Consider the following 19,766-nt stretch of genomic DNA (forward strand, 5'->3'; position numbering starts at 1 on the left):
CTGTCCCTCTTCCCTTCTTACAGCAGGACTCCCAGATCTGGTTTCACTCCCGCACCAGTGCCTGTGCAAATGATCGATCGTAATCTGTGAATCATCACTTTACAAAGATTGAGCTGGAATGTGTCCCGTTACAGAATCAATGCAAATTGATGCCCGCCCGATACAGTTTGAACTTGAACCCGAAATTAATCCTAATTGTAACAGCCTGGAATTTGCAAGGGAGAAATGGAACAAGACAAAGGAAGACAAAAAATGTTCGGAATTATTTGGCTAATGGTGAATTTATTAACTTAATTCGCTCATTTAGGAAAATATTGGCGGGCTTTTTGAAATTAAAAAATCGTTGGCGGTCTGACTGTTGAGAACAGTTATTTCCACTCACTTTTCATTGGCGGGAAAAACAGACCGTGATTGGTCACCGGAAAGCACCATTAAAATTCACCACAGAGCGACCAATCACAAGTTCGCTATCTGCATTCTTCCAGAACGTAAAAGAAGGGCAGATGGGGGGAAGATTTTCATTCTTTCTCTGAACGTATCAATTGTGGAAATGTCTGGAAGAGGAAAAACCGGCGGTAAAGCTCGGGCCAAGGCCAAGTCCCGCTCATCCCGGGCCGGACTGCAGTTTCCTGTGGGCCGTGTTCACAGGCTCCTGCGAAAGGGCAACTACGCTGAGCGTGTGGGTGCCGGAGCCCCGGTGTACATGGCTGCTGTGCTCGAGTATCTGACCGCTGAAATCCTGGAGCTGGCCGGCAACGCGGCCCGTGACAACAAGAAGACGCGCATCATCCCCAGACACCTGCAGTTGGCCATCCGCAACGACGAGGAGCTCAACAAGCTGCTGGGAAAGGTGACCATCGCTCAGGGCGGGGTGCTGCCTAATATCCAGGCGGTGCTGCTGCCCAAGAAAATTCAGCTCTGCCACCTCCAAGAGCAAGTAAAGCGAACAAGATTCAATCTAATAACCCAAAGGCTCTTTTCAGAGCCACCCACATTATCTTTGAAAGGGCTGGATACTGTTCTGTTCTATGGGTCGCAATTATCTCAGATCTAAATTAACATGTTAAATTTTAAATTCTACTTTGAAATTCACAGATTTGTCGATTAAGTTATCTATCCACCACTCACCTGACAATCAAACGCAGCCACAGAGTAACTTACAATTGGTATCCTGTATGAACGAATATTCCCTCACTCAAAAGAAGTACTAGTGAGTGAGTGGTAGTGCATTTTCTATACTCACCTGTAAATCGCACACTGAGACAGTACCAGAGAGTGACAGATAAAGTATCTAGTTTAGCCTCACCAGACAATTTAAAAATGTCACATTGTACTAGACAGTGTCAGATACAGTATCTCTCGTTTTTCAACAGCCAATTTGCCATTGACAATGCAGAGTGACAGATGCGTTGTCTATCATATGCACTTTTGTCAATCCCGCACTAACACACTGCAAGAGAGTGACAGATACAGTATCTGTCCCATATTCAGCAGTGAATCTCACCTTGCCACATAGTACCAGAGTGACAGAGGAAGTGTCTATCCCACACTCAATGATCAACCACAATGTTCACACTAAAATCTGGTGAGCGCGTCCATCTGCTTTTAATGGTTTTTTGGAGCTTTCAGCTTGACCAATAAACTACTTGGCAATGGTTTTAAGCGGAACATAAACACGGTGCTGAGGTATCTGTCGAAATCAAAATGGTTTCTGCTGAATCATTGTCACTTGTTACAGCACTCGCTTTCAGCCAGTAGATGACAAAGACGTCTAATAGTTTGGAGAGTGCGGATTGTGGACACACATCCAGACCGCCGTGAGTCTGGTGCTGCCCGGGGAGCTGGCCAAGCACGGGGTGGCCAAGAACGCCAGCTCCAAGTAAAACTCCACAATTTACTGACAGAAATATGGAAATCACAACGGCTGCTTTAAGAGCCACCCACAGCCTCTCTGCAGGAGCCGCCTGTTTAATGCAGTGACTTCGTCAGTTTATTCATTCCGGCTAAAGTCCTGTCAACCTGGTGAGGACATTATCAGTAAATTAGTGAAACTGCCCCAATTTAATGCCTGTCTCGGTTGAATTTAATAATTATAAATAAAATCTTTCTTTTTTGAATTTGGTGGAATGTTTCAAACTTAATTTTAAAATTGATCAATTGAGGTCAATAGTTTATTCTACTAAGGAAATGGGATTCCAATCAAGCGACCAATCCGAAGTAGCCTCAGGTTGCAGCGGGCTCCGAGAGTTGGAACTGGAGACATTACAGTCCATCCAAGTACTTTACTTAAACCCTTGAATTTCACAATCCCCAACAGTATCTGCGCAGGAAGCAAACTTCAGAAGGAGAATAACCTCACAAGTTGGCCTCTTGTCATAGAAGCTTGGTTTAAACTATTGTGAGGTGGAAAGCTCTGGTTCCCCGTCACACCATCTGTCTGATATATAAAAGCTGAATGGAAACAGAACACTGAGCGCATGGACACCCAGGAAGACTAAAAGAGCATTCCACTGTGAGGGGAGAATACAGGGTCCGGCCCAAAGAGTCACTTGTAACCCCATAATGCTCTCTCTGTGAGGCGGTGTTGGGCTCTTAGAAGAGCCTTTGTTCCTCTTTTGGTAGAACCAATCAAAAAATAAACAAATGCACTGCAACTAATAGAACTTTAAATAAATGTTATCAAATCAGAATTTGGTTATTTAAATCAATTATGCACTCCCGTCCCCGCGGCGCCCACCAGTCACGGATGTCCTCGAGCGTGCCAGCGGACACCGCGTGCTCCATCTCCAGGGCCACCCGGGTGCGAACATGGCCGCAGAAGAGAGGGAGGCAATCTGGCCGGACGACCCCCTCGACCGCCCGCTGCCTGGACCAATTGATGGCTTTTTTAGCCAGGCCCAGGAGCAGACCCACGAGGAGGTCTCCAACCTGCCCGCTCCCCTCCGCACCGGGTGACCATAGATCAAGAGCGTGGGACTGAAGTGCAACCAAAAATCGAGGAGCAGCCCCTTCAAATAATGGAAGAGGGGCTGCAACCTCTCACATTCAACATATATGTGAAACACGGACTCCTCCAGGCCGCAGAACAAACAGGCGGCCTGGGAGTCCGTGAACCTACTTAACAATATATTGCTCGGGACTGCTCCATGCAACACCCTCCAGGCCAAGTCCCCAATAGAGCAAGGGAGGACTCCCGCATAGAGAGCCTTCCATTGGGGACCTCCGCCGGAAGGCAAGACGGCACGCCACGGCGTGTCCGGATGGCAGGCGAAGATGACAAAGTGGAAAGTGTGCAGGAGCAGCCCGTACAGGAAACCCCTCCGTGTGGAATGAAAAGGCACGGAGGGTATTTCCGCGAGGCGGCTCAAGTTATGAGGCGCCGGTTCCCGAGGGGAGTTTTGGGGCTGGGCGCCGATAAGGAATTCTGTCCGAACGGGGAAAGCTCGGACGGGATCGCCCCACATGCTTGAGCAGCCTCGATGCACCTTGTGCCATCGGGGCGCAGTGTCGCTTTTATCGACTGTGGTAAACCACTGTTATTGTTTTCATTGTTGTTCACTGTGGTTCACTACTGTTATCGTTATTGGCACATTGTTACCTCTTGCTACTCACTGTGTACCAATGCATGCCTCAGCTGGCTCCGCCTACGTGACCTGGTATAAAGGTGGCTGCTCGGCAGCCCACTTCCTTCTTGGAACCAGTCGCCCACGAGACGCATGCTCTGTTCTTTAGTTAATAAAAACCTTTTCATTACTATCCTAATTCATCGCCTTTCATGGACTAATTGTTAAGCGTATCAATTTTATTAACTAAAATTAAAATGTCGGGACCTGAGCAGCAACAACAGCAGGCGTTGCTGCGAGCCCTCAGACCAGCATGCCTGGACCTCGACCCTCAAGCGGCGGGTTCAGCTACCAATTTCGAACACTGGCTGAGCTGCTTTGAATCCTTCCGAGAAGCCTCCGCCGTGACATCGGAGGAGAACAAATTAAAAGTTCTGACCGCCCAGGTGAGCCCTCAAGTATATACACTCATCCGGGACGCTACTACGTACACGGTCGCTCTTGACCTGCTAAAAGGGCAATACACGCGTCCAGTGAATATGATCTACGCCAGACACCTCCTGGGATCCCGCAGGCAGCAACCGGGGGAATCGGTAGAGGCATTTTTACGGGCGTTACAGACGCTCTGCAGGGACTGCGACTGTAAGGCGGTAACGGCTGCGGCACACGCGGAGGGACTTATCTGATGCCTTCGTTAAGGGCCTCCAGTCCGACTACTCCCGGCAGAGACTGCTCGAAAGCAAGGAGCTCGACCTGAAGACGGCCGTAGCCCTCGCGCTCTCACTAGATGCGGCCCACCGAAACCTCGAAGCATACTCACATAACGGTGCCGCACCATGGCCATCGCGACATTGGGATGTGGGACCACCGCCCCCGGTACCAACTACTGCAGCAATGTCCCGAAATCAACTGGGACCGCCGCCCCCGGTACCAACTACTGCAACGATGTCCCGTAACCAGGCGCAAAATGCTACTTCTGTGGCCAGTTAAAACACCCTAGAGTGCGCTGCCCGGCGAAGACCGCTACCTGCTCTGGCTGTGGGAAGAAAGGCCATTACGCCAACGCCTGCAGAGGGAAACCCGCGAATGCCAGCAGCGCCGCGTGTGAACCGTGGGGGCAGCCATCTTCTCCGCCATTTTGTGCACCTCCAGCCGCGTGAGGATCGGAATCATGGCCGCCGCCATTTTGCCCGCCGCACTCAACCGCCATTTTGTCTCCAGACTCGACCACCGTCTCATCTGACGACCATATCGGCTCACTCAGCCATACACTGGCCTCCGTTATGCTGGATCAAGCTCTCCCTCATCATCTGTCCAGGTCCATGATGGACATTACTGGAAACGGCCGCGCCACTACTTGCCTGTTTGACAGCGGGAGCACGGGGAGTTTTATTCACGCCGACACGGTGCGTAGCCACTCCCTCACGGTCCTGCCAATGCGCCATCGGATTTCTATGGCGTCCAAGTCCCATTCAACGGATGTCGGCGGCTACTGTGTGGTGACCCTTTCGGTTAGGGGCACCGAATATAAAAATTTCAAACTTCTTGTCCTGCCCCGTCTTTGCGCTGCCGTTCTGCTAGGGTTGGATTTTCAGTGCCACCTCAAAAGTGTCACATTGGCATACGGTGGACCCCTCCCCCCACTCACAGTCTGCAACCAACAGCTCTTAAATCGCCCGCCGCGCACCACTTGCAGCCATTCCACACTCAAAGTACCCCCCCCTCCCTTGTTCGCTAACCTCACCCGCGACTGTAAACCCATCGCTACCAAGAGCAGGCGGTACAGCGCCGGGGACAGAGCTTTTATTAGCGCTGAGGTGGAGCGGCTCCTGAAGGAGGGCATTATCGAAGGGAGCACCAGCCCCTGGCGAGCCCAGGTTGTAGTCGTTAAGACCGCCGATAAACGCCGCCTGGTCATTGACTACAGCCAAACCATAAACCGGTACACCCAGCTGGACGCGTACCCCCTTCCCCGCATATCTGATATGGTCAATCAGATTGCGCAATACAGGGTATTCTCCACCATTGACCTTAAGTCAGCATACCACCAACTCCCTATCCGCCATGAGGACTGCCAGTATCCTGCCTTCGAGGCAAACGGCCGCCTCTACCACTTCCCTTTGGCGTCACCAACGGGGTTTCGGTCTTCCAAAGGGAGATGGACCGGATGGTCGACCAGAACGCGCTGCAGGCCACATTTCCCTATCTGGATAACGTCACCATCTGCGGCCACGGCCAGCAGGACCATGACGTTAATCTAGAGAAATTCCTCCGTACGGCCCAGCGGCTGAATCTAACATACAATAAGGAGAAATGTATGTTTCGCACCGCGCGCCTTGCCAACCTCAGCTGCGTAGTGGAGAACGGAGTCATTGGGCCCGAGCCCGACAGAATGCGCCCCCTTATGGAGCTCCCCCTCCCCCACTGCCAAAAAGCACTGAAGAGATGCCTGGGGTTTTTCTCTTACTACGCTCAGTGGGTGCCCAACTATGCAGACAAAGCCAGACCCCTCATCAAGTCCACCTCCTTCCCCCTGACATCAGAGGTGGGTGCAGCCTTCACTCTTATCAAGAGTGATATTGCGAAGGCCACAATGCACACAGTGGATGAGTCCATCCCTTTCCAAGTGGAGAGCGATGCATCCGACTTCGCCCTAGCTGCAACCCTTATCCAGGCGGGGAGACCCGTGGCCTTTTTCTCAAGGACCCTCCAGGGCCCCGAGATTCGACACTCCTCTGTCGAAAAGGAGGCCCAGGCTATTGTGGAAGCACTGCAGCACTGGAGGCATTACCTGGCCGGAAAACGATTTACCCTTCTCACTGACCAGCGTTCAGTTGCTTTTATGTTCAATAATAAGCAGAGGGGCAAAATCAAGAACGACAAGATCTTGAGGTGGAGAATTGAACTCTCCACCTATAATTACGATATCTTGTACCGGCCCGGGAAACTCAATGAGCCCCCAGATGCTCTATCACGAGGTACATGCGCCAACGCGCAGGTTGATAGACTGGGGACCCTCCACAATGACCTCTGCCACCCCGGGGTCACCAGATTCTGCCACTTCATTAAGGCCCGCAACCTGCCCTACTCCATCGAGGAGGTCAGGACTATGACCAGGAACTGCCAAACCTGTGCCGAATGCAAACCGCATTTTTATAGGCCAGACAGAGCACGCCTGATCAAGGCTACCCGCCCCTTCGAGCGCTTGAGCATCGACTTTAAGGGGCCTCTCCCTTCCTCTGACCGCAACGTGTACTTCCTCAACATAGTTGATGAGTACTCCCGTTTCCCTTTTGCCATCCCTTGCCCAGACATGACCAGTACCACAGTCATCAAATGGCTGAATGACCTCTTCGCCTTGTTCGGGTTCCCTAGCTACATACATAGCGACCGGGGCTCCTCTTTCATGAGCGACGAACTTCGGCAGTACCTGCTCGCGAGAGGTATTGCTACGAGCAGGACCACCAGCTACAACCCCTGGGGGAACGGCCAGGTGGAAAGAGAGAACATGTGGAGTTTGCACATTCTCCCCGTGTTTGCATGGGTTTTCTCCGGGCGCTCCGGTTTCCTCCCACAGTCCAAAGATGTGCGGGTTAGGTTGATTGGCTATGATAAATTGACCCTTAGTGTTAGGGGGATTAAATACGTGGGGTTACGGGGATAGGGTGGGATATGTGTTGGTGTAGGGGTTACGGGGATCGGGTGGGATATGTGTCAGTGCAGGCTCGATGGGCCGAAATGCCCTCTATCTGCACTGTGGGGTTTCTGTGATTCTGTGATTCTGTGAACGCGACGGTTTGGAAGGCCGTCCTCTTAGCCTTAAAATCTAAGGGCCTTCCAACCTCTCGCTGGCAGGAGGTCCTCCCTGCGGTGCTCCACTCCATCCGGTCACTGCTTTGTACTGCCACTAATGCCACCCCTCATGAGCAAATGTTCGTTTTCCCCAGGAAGTCCACATCGGGAACCTCGCTACCGACATGGCTGACTTCTCCTGGGCCCGTCCTACTGCGGAGGCATGTGAGGACCCATAAAATGGACCCCCTGGTCGAGAGGGTGAACCTCCTACACGCCAACCCCCAGTATGCCTACGTGGCATAACCAGACGGGCGGGAGGACACGGTCTCCATACGAGACCTCGCACCCTCGGGCACCCCTGAATCACCACCGTTATTCTCCACCACTTCTCCCAACCCAACCCCTGTAGACGGCATGCCGGAGCACCAGGACCTTTCGTTGACCACTCAGACACCAGATTCGACGTTGGATACTGCACCACCGCCGCCGCCGCTACGACGATCAGGACGGCATACAAGGCCTCCTGATAGACTTAACTACATGAACTTTTAGCACACTTCACCCCGCCGGACTCAATTTTAAACAAGGGGTGAATGTGGTAAACCACTGTTATTGTTTTCATTATTGTTCACTGTGGTTCACTACTGTTATCGTTATTGGCACATTGTTACCTCTTGCTACTCACTGTGTACCAATGCATGCCTTAGCTGGCTCCGCCTACGTGACCTGGTATAAAGGTGGCTGCTCGGCAGCCCACTTCCTTCTTGGAACCAGTCGCCCACGAGAGGCATGCTCTCTTCTTTAGTTAATAAAAACCTTTTCATTACTATCCTAATTCATCGCCATTTATGGACTAATTGATAAGCGCATCATCGACTCGATGGCTTTGACCGCGAGCCGGATGTTGGCCCAAGACATGCGCCGCGCCAACTCCTCCGGCGCCATGCAGCCCGCTCCTCCGCCATCGAGCAGGTCCCCGACTCTAGTCACCTTGCCAGGCACAGCCCTGCATTCCGCCAGCCACCCGAACCCGCGGACGTGGAGGTGCGGATTCCTGAACAGTGGCTCCCGAAGGACAGCCGCCATTCCTGATGGGGGAGAGCTCCGCCTGGAAGCGACGTAGTTCCAAACCCATAGCAGTTCCTGGTAGAAGACAGGCAGCTCCCGCAGGCCGGCACGCGTGCCGCCCACTTTCACAAAAAGGAGCTGCATGTCATAATTGAGGCCGTGCAGCTGGCGGAAAAAATACGTCGCCAGCGCACACCATCTTGGAGGATTCTCGACATACAGGTATCTCTGCAGCGTCTGAAGATGAAAAGTCGCAGCCTGGGTGCAAAGGCACACCAGCGCCTGACCACCCTCCCTAAGCGGGAGACTCAGAACCGCAGCAGAGACCCAGTGCTTCCTTTTGTCCCAGATGAAGTCGATGAGCTTCTTCTGTATCTTGGCGACAAACACAGGGGGAGGGATCAAAGTGACAAACCGGTACCACACCATGGCGGCCACCAGTTGGTTTATGACCATCACTCGACCCCTGTAGGACAACACTTGGAGCAGTCCTGTCCAGCGTCCTAAGCGAGTGGTGACTTTGGCCTCCAACTCTTGCCAGTTCGCCGGCCAGGCGTCCTCGGCAGGGCTAAGGTAGACTCCCAAGTAGAGGAGGTGCGTGGTGCTCCAGGCAAAGGGCCTGAACTCCTCTGGCAGGGAGTCCACCCGCCACTGACCCACCAGGAGTCCGGAACATTTCTCCCAGTTGATCTTGGTGGAGGATGCGTCCGAGTAAATCTGCTGGCATTCCCGCATCCTCCGCAAGTCAGCGGGATCTGTGACTGTGAGGAGCACGTCATTGGCGTTAGCCGAGAGGACCACCTCCAATCCCGTCAACCTTGTGGTAAACCACTGTTATTGTTATTCACTGTTGTTGTTGTTGTTGCACACTGTTGTACCTATGCATGCCTCAACATGTCTCGGCTGGCTCCACCCACAGGTCCAGGTATAAAGGTGATTGACCTGCAGCCCCCTGCCTTCTTGGAACCCAGTCAACCACGAGAGGCATGCTCTGTTCTTTGCTAATAAAAGCCTTTAGTTACTCTCCTAACTCTCCGCCTTTTATGAGTAATTGATAGCGCATCAATTTTATTAGCAAAGAACAGAGCATGCCTCTCGTGGTTGACTGGGTTCCAAGAAGCGGGTTCGGCTACCAAATTCGCGCATTGGCTGCGTTGCTTTGAGGCCTACCTGCAAGCCTCAACTGTGACCCTGGACGAAAACAAGTTGGAAATCCTGGCCTCAAAGGTGAGCCACCAAGTTTATACAATAATCCAGGACGCGACGACCGACGCGGCGGCTATCGATCTGCTAAAAGGGCAATACGCACGCCCGGTAAATATGGTCTATGCCAGGCACCTCTTAAGATCCCGCAGACAGCAGCCCGGGGAATCGGTGGAGGCCTTCCTACGGGCACTACGGATACTCGGCCGAGACTGCGATTGCAAAGAAGTATCAGCCGCAGCACACACGGAGGGACTGATCCGAGATGCTTTCGTTGCGGGTCTAATGACCGACTAATCCCGGCAGAGACTGTTGGAAAAGGGAGAAATGGACCTGAGAAAGGCAGTGTCCCTCGCGCTCTCGCTCGACGCGGCCCACAGGAATATGGACGCCTTCTCCCCTAACCGCTCCGCAACGTGGACGCCACAAACTTGGGTCATGGGACCGCCACCTTCAACTGCTGCTGCGATGTCCAAGGCACAGAAATGTTATTTTTCTGGCTAGGCAAAACACCCCAGAGCACGCTGCCCGGCGAGAAACGCTACCTGCTCCGGCTGCGGGAAGAAAGGACACTATGTCAGCACCTGCAAAGGTAAAACCGCTAACGCCAGCAGCGCCGCGTGCAAACCGTGGGGGCAGCCATCTTGTCTGCCATCTTGGGCTCCCCCAGCCGCGTGGGGATCGAGACCATGGGCGCCGCCATTTTGTCCGCCATCTCGGACGTCTCCAACTTCAACCACGGGGGACCCAGACTTAACCACCGCCTCATCTGACAACCACATCGACTCGCTCGACCATACGCTGGCCTCCGTGACGCTGGACCAATCTTTCCCTCATCAACTGTCCAGGTCCATGATGGACATTACGGTAAACGGCCGCGCCACTACCTGCCTTTTTGACAGCGGGAGCACGGAAAGCTTTATCCACCCCGACACGGTGCGCAGTTACTCTCTCCCGGTCCTGCCGACGCGACATCGGATCTCTTTGGCTTCCAAAGCCCAGTCAGCGGACGTCGGTGGCTACTGTGTAGTGACCCTTTCAGTAAGGGGCACAGAATACAAAAATTTTAAACTCCTGGTCCTGCCCCATCTTTGCGCTGCCGTTCTACTGGGGTTGGATTTTCAGTGCCACCTTAAGAGTGTCACATTAGCGTACGACGGACCCCTCCCCCCACTCACAGTCTGCAGCAAGCAGCTTTTAAATCGCCCGCCGCGCACCATTTGCAGCCTCTCCACCCTTAAAGTCGCCCCCCCCTCCTTGTTCGCTAACCTCACCCGTGGCTGTAAGCCCATCGCTACCAAAAGCAGGCGTTACAGTGCCGGGGATAGGAGCTTCATTAAATCCGAGGTAGCAAGACTCCTGAAGGAAGGGATTATTGAAAGTAGCACCAGCCCTTGGCGAGCACAAGTGGTGGTAGTGAAGACTGGCGAAAAACAGCGCCTAGTTATTGACTACAGCCAGACGATCAATCGCTACACCCAGCTAGATGCATACCCACTCCCCCGCATATCTGACATCGTCAATCAGATAGCACAATACCGGGTGTTCTCGACGAATTATCTGAAATCGGCATACCACCAGCTCCCCATCAGGGCTGAGGACCGCCAGTACACAGCTTTTGAAGCTGACGGTCATCTCTACCACTTCCTCAGAGTTCCCTTCGGCGTCACCAACGGGGTTTCAGTCTTCCAACGGGAGATGGACCGGATGGTTGACCAGAACACGCTCCAGGCCACTTTCCCCTATCTAGACAACATCACCATCTGCGGCCGCAACCAGCAGGACCATGATGTTAATCTAGAGAAATTCCTCCGTACGGCCCAACGGCTGAACCTAACATACAACAAGGACAAATGTATGTTTCGTAACAAGCGCCTTGCCATTCTTGGCTGTGTAGTGGAGAACGGAGTCATCGGCCCCGACCCCGACAGGATGCGCCCCCTTATGGAGCTCCCCCTCCCCCACTGCCAAAAAGCACTGAAGAGATGCCTAGGGTTTTTCTCGTACTATGCTCAGTGGGTGCCCAACTATGCGGACAAAGCCAGACCCCTCATCAAGTCCACCTCCTTCCCCCTGACAGCAGAGGCCTGTGCAGCCTTCACTCTCATAAAAGGAGATATTGCGAAGGCCACAATGCACGCAGTGGATGAGTCCATCCCTTTCCAAGTGGAGAGCGACGCATCCGACTTTGCCCTAGCTGCAACCCTTAACCAGGCGGGGAGACCCGTGGCCTTTTTCTCAAGGACCCTCCAGGGCCCCGAGATTCGTCACTCCTCTGTCGAAAAGGAGGCCCAGGCCATTGTGGAAGCTGTGCGACATTGGAGGCATTACCTGGCCGGAAAACGATTTACCCTGCACACTGACCAGCGTTCAGTAGCTTTTATGTTTAATAATAAGCAGAGGGGCAAAATCAAGAGCGACAAGATCTTGAGGTGCAGAATCGAACTCTCCACCTACAATTACGATATCTTGTACCAGCCCGGGAAACCCAATGAGCCCCCAGATGCCCTATCACGTGGTACATGCGCCAACGCGCAGGTCGATAGACTGAAGACCCTCCACAATGACCTCTGCCACCCGGGGGTCACCAGGTTTTTTCACTTCATCAAATCCCGTAACCTGCCCTACTCCATCGAGGAGGTCAGGACCATGACCAGGAACTGCCAAATCTGTACCGAGTGCAAACCGCATTTTTATAGGCCAGACAGAGCAAGCCTGATCAAAGCCACACGCCCCTTTGAACGGCTGAGCGTCGATTTTAAAGGGCCCCTCCCCTCCTCCGACCGCAATGTGTACTTCCTCAACATAATTGATGAGTACTCCCGTTTCCCGTTTGCCATCCCTTGCTCAGACATGACCAGTACCACGGTCATTAAATGTCTGAATGACCTCTTCGCCTTGTTCGGTTTCCCTAGCTATATTCATAGCGACAGGGGCTCATCCTTTATGAGCGACGAACTCCGGCAATACCTGCTCTCGAGAGGTATCGCTACAAGCAGAACCACCAGCTACAACCCCCGGGGGAATGGCCAGGTGGAAAGGGAGAATGCGACTGTCTGGAAGGCAGTCCTTTTAAACTTGAAATCTAAGGGCCTTCCGACCTCTTGCTGGCAGGAAGTCCTCCCTGCGGCGCTCCATTGCATTCGGTCACTGCTCTGTACAGCCACCAATGCTACCCCTCACAAGAGAATGTTCTCCTTCCCCAGGAAGTCCACATTGGGGATCTCGTTACCGACATGGCTGACTTCTCCAGGACCCGTCCTACTGCGGAAGCACATGAGGTCCCATAAGACGGACCCCCTGGTCGAGAGGGTGAGCCTCCTCCATGCCAACCCTCAGTATGGTTACGTGGTGTACCTGGATGGGCGGGAGGACACAGTCTCCATATGAGACCTCGCACCTTCGGGTGCTCCCGAAACACCTCCCTCGCCACCCACCACTAACCACGCCTACCCCCAGTACGCTTACGTAGCGTACCCGGACGGGCGGGAGGACACAGCCCCCACACGAGATCTCGCACCTCTGGGTGCCCCTGAAACACTACCATTGCCATCCACCACTACCCACAACCCAACCCCGCTAGACGGCATGCCGCAGCCCCAGGACCCGTCATTGACCACCCAACCACTCCATGAGACGCCAGATTCAACGTTGGATGCTGCACCATCACCGCCGCCACCACGACGATCAGGACGGCATACAAAGCCACCTGATAGACTTACTTACACGAACCTTTAGTACACTTCACCCCGCCGGACTCAATTTTAAACAAGGGGTGAATGTGGTAAACCACTGTTATTGTTATTCACTGTTGTTGTTGTTGTTGCACACTGTTGTACCTATGCATGCCTCAACATGTCTCGGCTGGCTCCACCCACAGGTCCAGGTATAAAGGTGATTGACCTGCAGCCCCCTGCCTTCTTGGAACCCAGTCAACCACGAGAGGCATGCTCTGTTCTTTGCTAATAAAAGCCTTCAGTTACTCTCCTAACTCTCCGTCTTTTATGAGTAATTGATAGCGCATCAAACCTCTTCCGCAAGAGGCGCAGGAAAGGCTCTATGCAAACGGCGTGTAACTGACCGGACATGGGGCATCCCTGACGCACTCCCCTCCCGAAGCGAAGGGGCACCGTCAAGGACCCGTTAACTTTAATCAGACACTCTGCGGCAGCGTACAGAAGTCGGATCCAGGCGACAAAATGCGTCCCGAACCCGAAATGCGCGCAGAGCCCCGAAGAGATACTCATGATCCACCCTGTCGAACGCCTTCTCCTGATCCAGGGAAAGGAAGGCGACTGACAGACCAGCCCTCTGGGAAAGGTGGACCAGGTCCCGGACCAGATGGATGTTATTGTGGATGGTCCAGCCCGGGACCGTGTAGGACTGGTCGGGGTGGATCATGTGGGCCAGCACAGCGCCTAGGCGAGCAGACATGGCCCTGGCAAAAATGTTGTAGTCCGTGCTGAGGAGGGAGACTGGACACCAGTTCTTAAGGAGGCGGAGATCGCCCTTCTTAGGCAGCAGGACAATAACCACCCTGCGCCAAGAGAGGGGCATCTCCCCGGTCGCCAAACTTTCCCCCAGGACCCGCGCGTAGTCGCCCCCCAAGATGTCCCAGAACACCCTGTGGAACTCCACGGTCAGCCCGTCCAGCCCCAGGGACTTTCCTCTGGAGAGCTGGTGGAGGGCGCCGGCCAGCTCCTCCAGACTCAGAGGAGCGTCCAATTTTTCGGCGCCCTCCAGGCCGACCTTCGGCAGGTCCTCCCACAAAACTCTTCACGCATCCTCGCTGGACGGATCCGGAGAGAACAGAGCCCCATAATAGGTGCGGGCCTCCACGCTGATTCCCTCCGGATCCGAGACCAGAGATCCGTCGTCGGCCAGCAGCCCCAAGAGCTGCTTACGGAACCCCCGTCTTTTTTCCAGCGAGTTGAAGAAGGGGGAGCCGCAGTCCAGGTCCCGCAGGAACTGGATCCGCGACCTCACGTATGAGCCTCGGGACCCGACGGGCTGCAGGTCCTTCAGCGCGCCCTTCTTCTCTTCGTACACCTTCCGCAGGGTCAGGTCCTCGACGACTTGACCGAGACGGGACTCCAGGTCGAGCACCTCCTTCTCCAACCGCCCGACCCGGGCCTCCCGCCTCTTGGTCGACCCCTTCGTGTACTCCTGACAGAAGAGACGGACGTGAGCCTTGCCCACGTCCCACCACAGCCTCCAGGAGGGGAAGCCCCCCTGCTTCCTGCTCCAGTCGGCCCAGAACTGACAAAACGAATCCTGGAACCGCGCGTCCTCCAGCAGCAGGTTGTTAAAATGCCAGTACGCGGACACCCCCGCGCGCGCAGCGGAACGAGCTTCGCCCACACCAGGTGGTGGTCCGTGCATGGCACCGGCCGCATGGAAGCCGCCAGAACGCAGGAGACGTACGCCCGGGAAATATGAAGGCGGTCGATTCTGGACCATCCTCCTCCAGACCTCACGCTAGTGAAGGCGCTGGAGTCGGGATGAAGATTTCGCCAGACGTCCACCAAGTCGAAGGACCTGACCAGGTCCCTCAACTTCTCCATCGGCGCTGGGCATCGCTGGGGGGCCAAACGGTCCCTCGCCTCGAGGGTGCAGTTAAAATCCCCCCCGAGGATGACGCACCCACCCGCATCGATGGAGCCCAGAAGAGCGGACACTTCTTCAAAGAAGCGCATTTGCTGCGCACCAGCCTGAGGGGCGTACACGTTCACTAGATGGAGCGGCATGCCCCCCAGGCGAACAGTGACCTGGAGCAAGCGGCCTGGCACGTGCTCCTTGACCCCCAAGATCTCCGGCTGAAAATGCGGGGCCAGCAAGATAGCCACCCCGCTGGAAACGCTGGAGAGGTGACTCATACTGACCCCTCCTTGCCACTCCAGGAGCCACGTGGCCTCGTCTCCCGGAACAGTGTGGGTTTCTTGCAGGAAGCACACCGCATACTTCCCGTCCCGAAGGACCGAAAGGTTATTAAATCTGCGGCGAGCCTCCCTGCTGCCGTTGATGTTGAGGCTGGCTATGGTTATCTTCATCTCAGAAGCATAGTGCAACCTCTACCTACACCTAACAGGGGGAGGGAGCGCAGCCGCTAGTCGACCGCCACTCCTTCGGCAGCCCAGTGAGGAACGACCTGAGCCAACGCAGCTCAAGCGGGCTCACGTCCGCGTCCGCACCCATGGTCTTGACGGTGGCGCGGACCGACCCGATGAGCAGCGCCAGCTCCGACCACCTGGCAAGGGCCAGCCGGGTCTTGTTTTGACGACCCTGGCACACGGCCACAAAATCCCGGAGTTCCCTGACGGGAATGAGGGGAGACTCGGCGAGGGGCACGAGGTCATCCATCGCCTCATCGGCGATGGAATCCAACTCATCCTCCGCGCCCATCACCGAGTCCCTGTCCTCCTCCGGGGGATCGCCACCAGCGGCCGACCCATCCGTCACGCAGTGCACAGCGAACGGCTCGGCCGCATCGGCCGGCCCCGCCTCCACCTGGATCCCACCCCCAGGATCGGTGGCAGAGGATTCCTCCCTGGGCTCCTCCGGGGGTGCCGGGCTAGAAGACGGCGGCGGTTCGGAGTCCCCCTCTGCCACAGATGCTAGAACACCCGGAGAAATCGGGGAGAAAACAAATTGAAATTCTGCCAGGACGTCCGGCGCCAGAGGCACAGTCAGGGGGCCTTCCTCCTCCTCGCCACCAGTCTCTGACCCAGCGGATGGGGTGTCCTGAACTAAAATTTCAGCCAGGTCGAGCAGCCCCTGGGAAATGTCCGGGTCGCATTGGGCGAGCTCAGTTTCTTCCAGCTCGCCCGAACCAGACCCCAGGCCGCCCGACCCGGCAAGGGGTAACAGCACCGAAAGAATATCAATTTCTGCCGCGGGTTGTTCCGTGACCCCCCCCATGGGCAGGGTCTCGTCCCCATCCCCGGGATGCACGTGCTGGACAGACACATCTGCCTCAGCCTCCCGAGGGACAGGCGACCCCTGCCGATCGCTGGTGATGGTTAAAGTGGGGGGGGGGGCACAGTATCCATGGCGGGTGACGACTCCCCCTGCCCGGGGGGAGCTTCCTCCTCCCGGTCCTCCTCCTCTTCCAGGGGGTCGCGCCTTCTTTTTAACGCGGAGGGAGCGAGGGAGACCTCCATGTCTGCAGGGGCCCCCTCCTCTGCTCCCTCCGGTGGAGCAGGTTTGTCGGGTCCCTCGGGCCCGAGCCCGGCCGCAGGTATTAACGTTTCCGCCTCAGCGGTCGCGACCACAGGCTCGGGCACGAGGTCCCTCCCACCATCGTCTGCACCGACCAACTCCGCGATGAGCGTGGGTGACAGGGGCTCCAGGTTCAAGGGCTCGCCCTCCCCGGGGGGACCCACCCTAAGGTGTTTGGCTTTCCCCCGCACCTTCCTTCCGCCCGGACGCACTCGCTCCCCCCTGCCGGAGGCCTTGATGGCATCGGCCTCCGACAATGACCGCGCATCGGTTGTTTGGGAGGTGCGGCCAGACCCGGGGAGAGGAGCAGCGGCGGCGCCCACCTTGGCCGCACCAGACGATCCGGCGGCCTTGGAGGCGCGGCAGTTTTTCCGAATGTGCCCCACCTCCTTGCAGGCATGGCACCGCACACCATCCACCGTCCAAAAGGCGCGATAGGCGGTCCCCTCAAGGAGGACGACAAATGCCCTGTCGGTGTCCTCCTCCCGTGCCAGCTGAATAAAGACCTGGCGCCGGAATGACAAGACGTGCCGAAGGCTGGCTTCCCGGCAGCCGAGCGGGATAGGTGCGATCCCCGACCTCACCTCCCCAAGTTGGCGCAAGTGGGGGAGGAGGAGCTCACCAGGAATATAGGGCGGGATGTTGGAAACAACGATCCTCCGCGTGGTGGCCTCGAGAGGCTCCACCGGCAGGAAGGTCCACCCACAGTGAGCCCCTTGGTGACGGCCAGGGACACCGCCCGCTCTGACCCCAGGAAGAACACAGCCTTCCCGTATATTTTTGAGGTGGCGAGGATGGCTGAAGGGCTGACAACCCCAGCCATGGCCTTTACGCACGCCTCAATTGTCATTGTGGAGTGGGTGTAGCTCTTCACCCCAAGCTTTTTAGTTATTAAGAAGAAAGGTGACGGGGCGGCAGAAGCAGCGGGAGCAGCCATGGCTGTGGCTGCCACTGCCGCATATGACCTAGCCGGCCCCACCACCGGCGAAGAAGTAGATGCCATTATGGGGTGGTTTATATAAAGGGCTACACCCACCCCAAGTCACAGGCCTTGAGATGTTGAAGATGGCCTCCAGTTGTTTTTTTTAAGTCCTCCCTTGAGCAGAGAGAGCTGTTAAATTAAAGGCCCACCTCTCCCCTTATTGATTAGAATTGGGAGAGGGGCCTTCTCCCCTCTGCTCAAGTGGCAATTAATTAAAAGTTGGAAAAGAGGTGCCTCTTGAGAGAGAGAGCAGAGAGAGACAAAGAGAGAGAGAGAGGGGGGGTGGGAAGGAGGGAGGCCGCAAAGGCAGGGTCGCCACTCAGGATGGTAGGTGGGTGGGTGTCAGCAGGGGTGCACTCCCCGATGGAAAAAAATAAAGTCTCTGAAAGGTGTTCTTCTGGCAGGGGGAGAAGATGTCTTCACCTGGGAAAGCTGGAGAATGCCCAGGCTCAGCCCTACACCAGGTCTTAATGATGTATTAATGATTTAAAGGCTTCACCTAGGCAGCTCCAGCTGTCCCAGGCCAGGCAATAGAAGGGGTGCTTATTAGTAGTGTGTTTGGCCTAGTATTCTACAAGAGCCACACACACACACACAGACACCCTTTGGTGTTCCGGCCGGTCTTCTTTCCTCCCCCCACCTACAATACAAAGTCTTTTGGGGAATGCATCAAATGACACCCACCTGCAGATGTTCAGCAGAAGAAGTTGCTCCTTCCCTCCTTCCAAGCAGTTGGTGTCGATGCTGTTTCGCTCCCCTCTCTCCCTCTCCCGGAATGGAGGCCAATTTGGGGAGGCAGTGGTGGAAAGGCCTCTCCTCTTGTAGATGTTGGCCTCCTTCTCCCTCCGTCCTCCTCTCTCCAGGCACCTCAGTTGTAGCTGTTGTTGCTGGTTTGTGGTAGTGGTGGTCTGGGGTCTCTCCTTCTCCTCCACTCCCTGGTCAAGGAGACCACCACTTTCCACTCTGCTGCAGCTTGAACCAGCAGCACAGAGAGCAAGGCAGAGAAGGAATAAAGCTGTGAGGTTTGCCCTTGTCTTGTCCTCTGTCTCATTTGATTAATAATGTCACGTGACCACTCTGGCCTGTATTTAAGCTTCCTGTTTCCTGTCCTCTTGGCTCAGTCCTGGGTTCGCCTGCCTGCAGGTAGCAGCTCTCTCTCTCGAGTCTCTGTGTTTTCAAGATTCAAGGAATCTCCTTTCGAGTGTTACTATGTCTCTGTGTTTTAGAGTCACAAGTGAATCTCCTTTCGAGTGTTACCTGTCTCTATGTTCTCGAGTCTCAAGGAACCATCCCTCGAGTGTTACCATGTCTCTGTGTTTTCGAGTATCAAGTTAAGCATCTTTCGAGTTCTACCCGGCCTCGAGTCCTTTGATAGGTTTCCTGCACTTCGGTCCACGACCGAAACCCTAGCAAAATGGCCCCGTGAATGCATGGCCCCATGACAGGTACAGAGTGAAACACACACTCACACAGCAGAAGCTGACAGATAAAGAATATAATCCCAGAGACTGACAGTTACGGAGTAAAGACCACACACAAATTCCAGACTCGGAATGATAAAGGGGACAAAAAAACTCAGGCACCAGTGATTAACAGCTAGGGATTAATGCCATTACTCACAAACCAGTGACTTACAGATGCATACTAAATTCCACACTCCCATCCCAGAAACTGACAGGTACTGAACAAAACCCTTACTCTTACAACAGAATTTGACAGGTACAGCGTAAAACCCACAATCACATATCAGAGACTGTCAGATACAGAGTGAAACTCACACTCACATACCAGAGACTGTCAGATACAGAGTGAAACTCACACTCACATACCAGAGACTGTCAGATACAGAGTGAAACTCACACTCACATACCAGAGACTGTCATATACAGAGTGAAACTCAAATTTACATACCAGAGACTGTCAGATACAGAGTGAAA

At 54.9% G+C, this 19,766-nt stretch overlaps 1 protein-coding gene across 1 annotated transcript; it reads left to right on the plus strand.

The window, feature by feature from the left end:
• The first annotated feature begins 550 nt into the window (after window positions 1–550).
• Window positions 551–19,067, plus strand: LOC147098399 (histone H2A-like). The gene is made up of 3 exons (XM_085969974.1): window positions 551–910; window positions 3,064–3,108; window positions 19,056–19,067. The coding sequence occupies exons 1-3, from the start codon at window positions 551–553 to the stop codon at window positions 19,065–19,067; spliced, it is 417 nt and encodes a 138-aa protein (XP_085826100.1).
• The last annotated feature ends 699 nt before the right edge of the window (window positions 19,068–19,766 follow it).

The sequence above is a fragment of the Somniosus microcephalus genome, chromosome 29, assembly GCF_052327205.1.
Source record: "Somniosus microcephalus isolate GS21.2 chromosome 29, FLI_Smic_1.0, whole genome shotgun sequence".
In the NCBI taxonomy this organism is placed as follows: domain Eukaryota; kingdom Metazoa; phylum Chordata; class Chondrichthyes; order Squaliformes; family Somniosidae; genus Somniosus; species Somniosus microcephalus.

Bases quoted from the DNA above. Each gene is read 5' to 3' on its own strand.
- LOC147098399 (XM_085969974.1), top strand. From the start codon at position 551: ATGTCTGGAAGAGGAAAAACCGGCGGTAAAGCTCGGGCCAAGGCCAAG. The intron at 911-3,063 runs ATTCAGCTCTGC...TATATGTGAAAC, and splicing joins CGGTGCTGCTGCCCAAGAAA to ACGGACTCCTCCAGGCCGCA.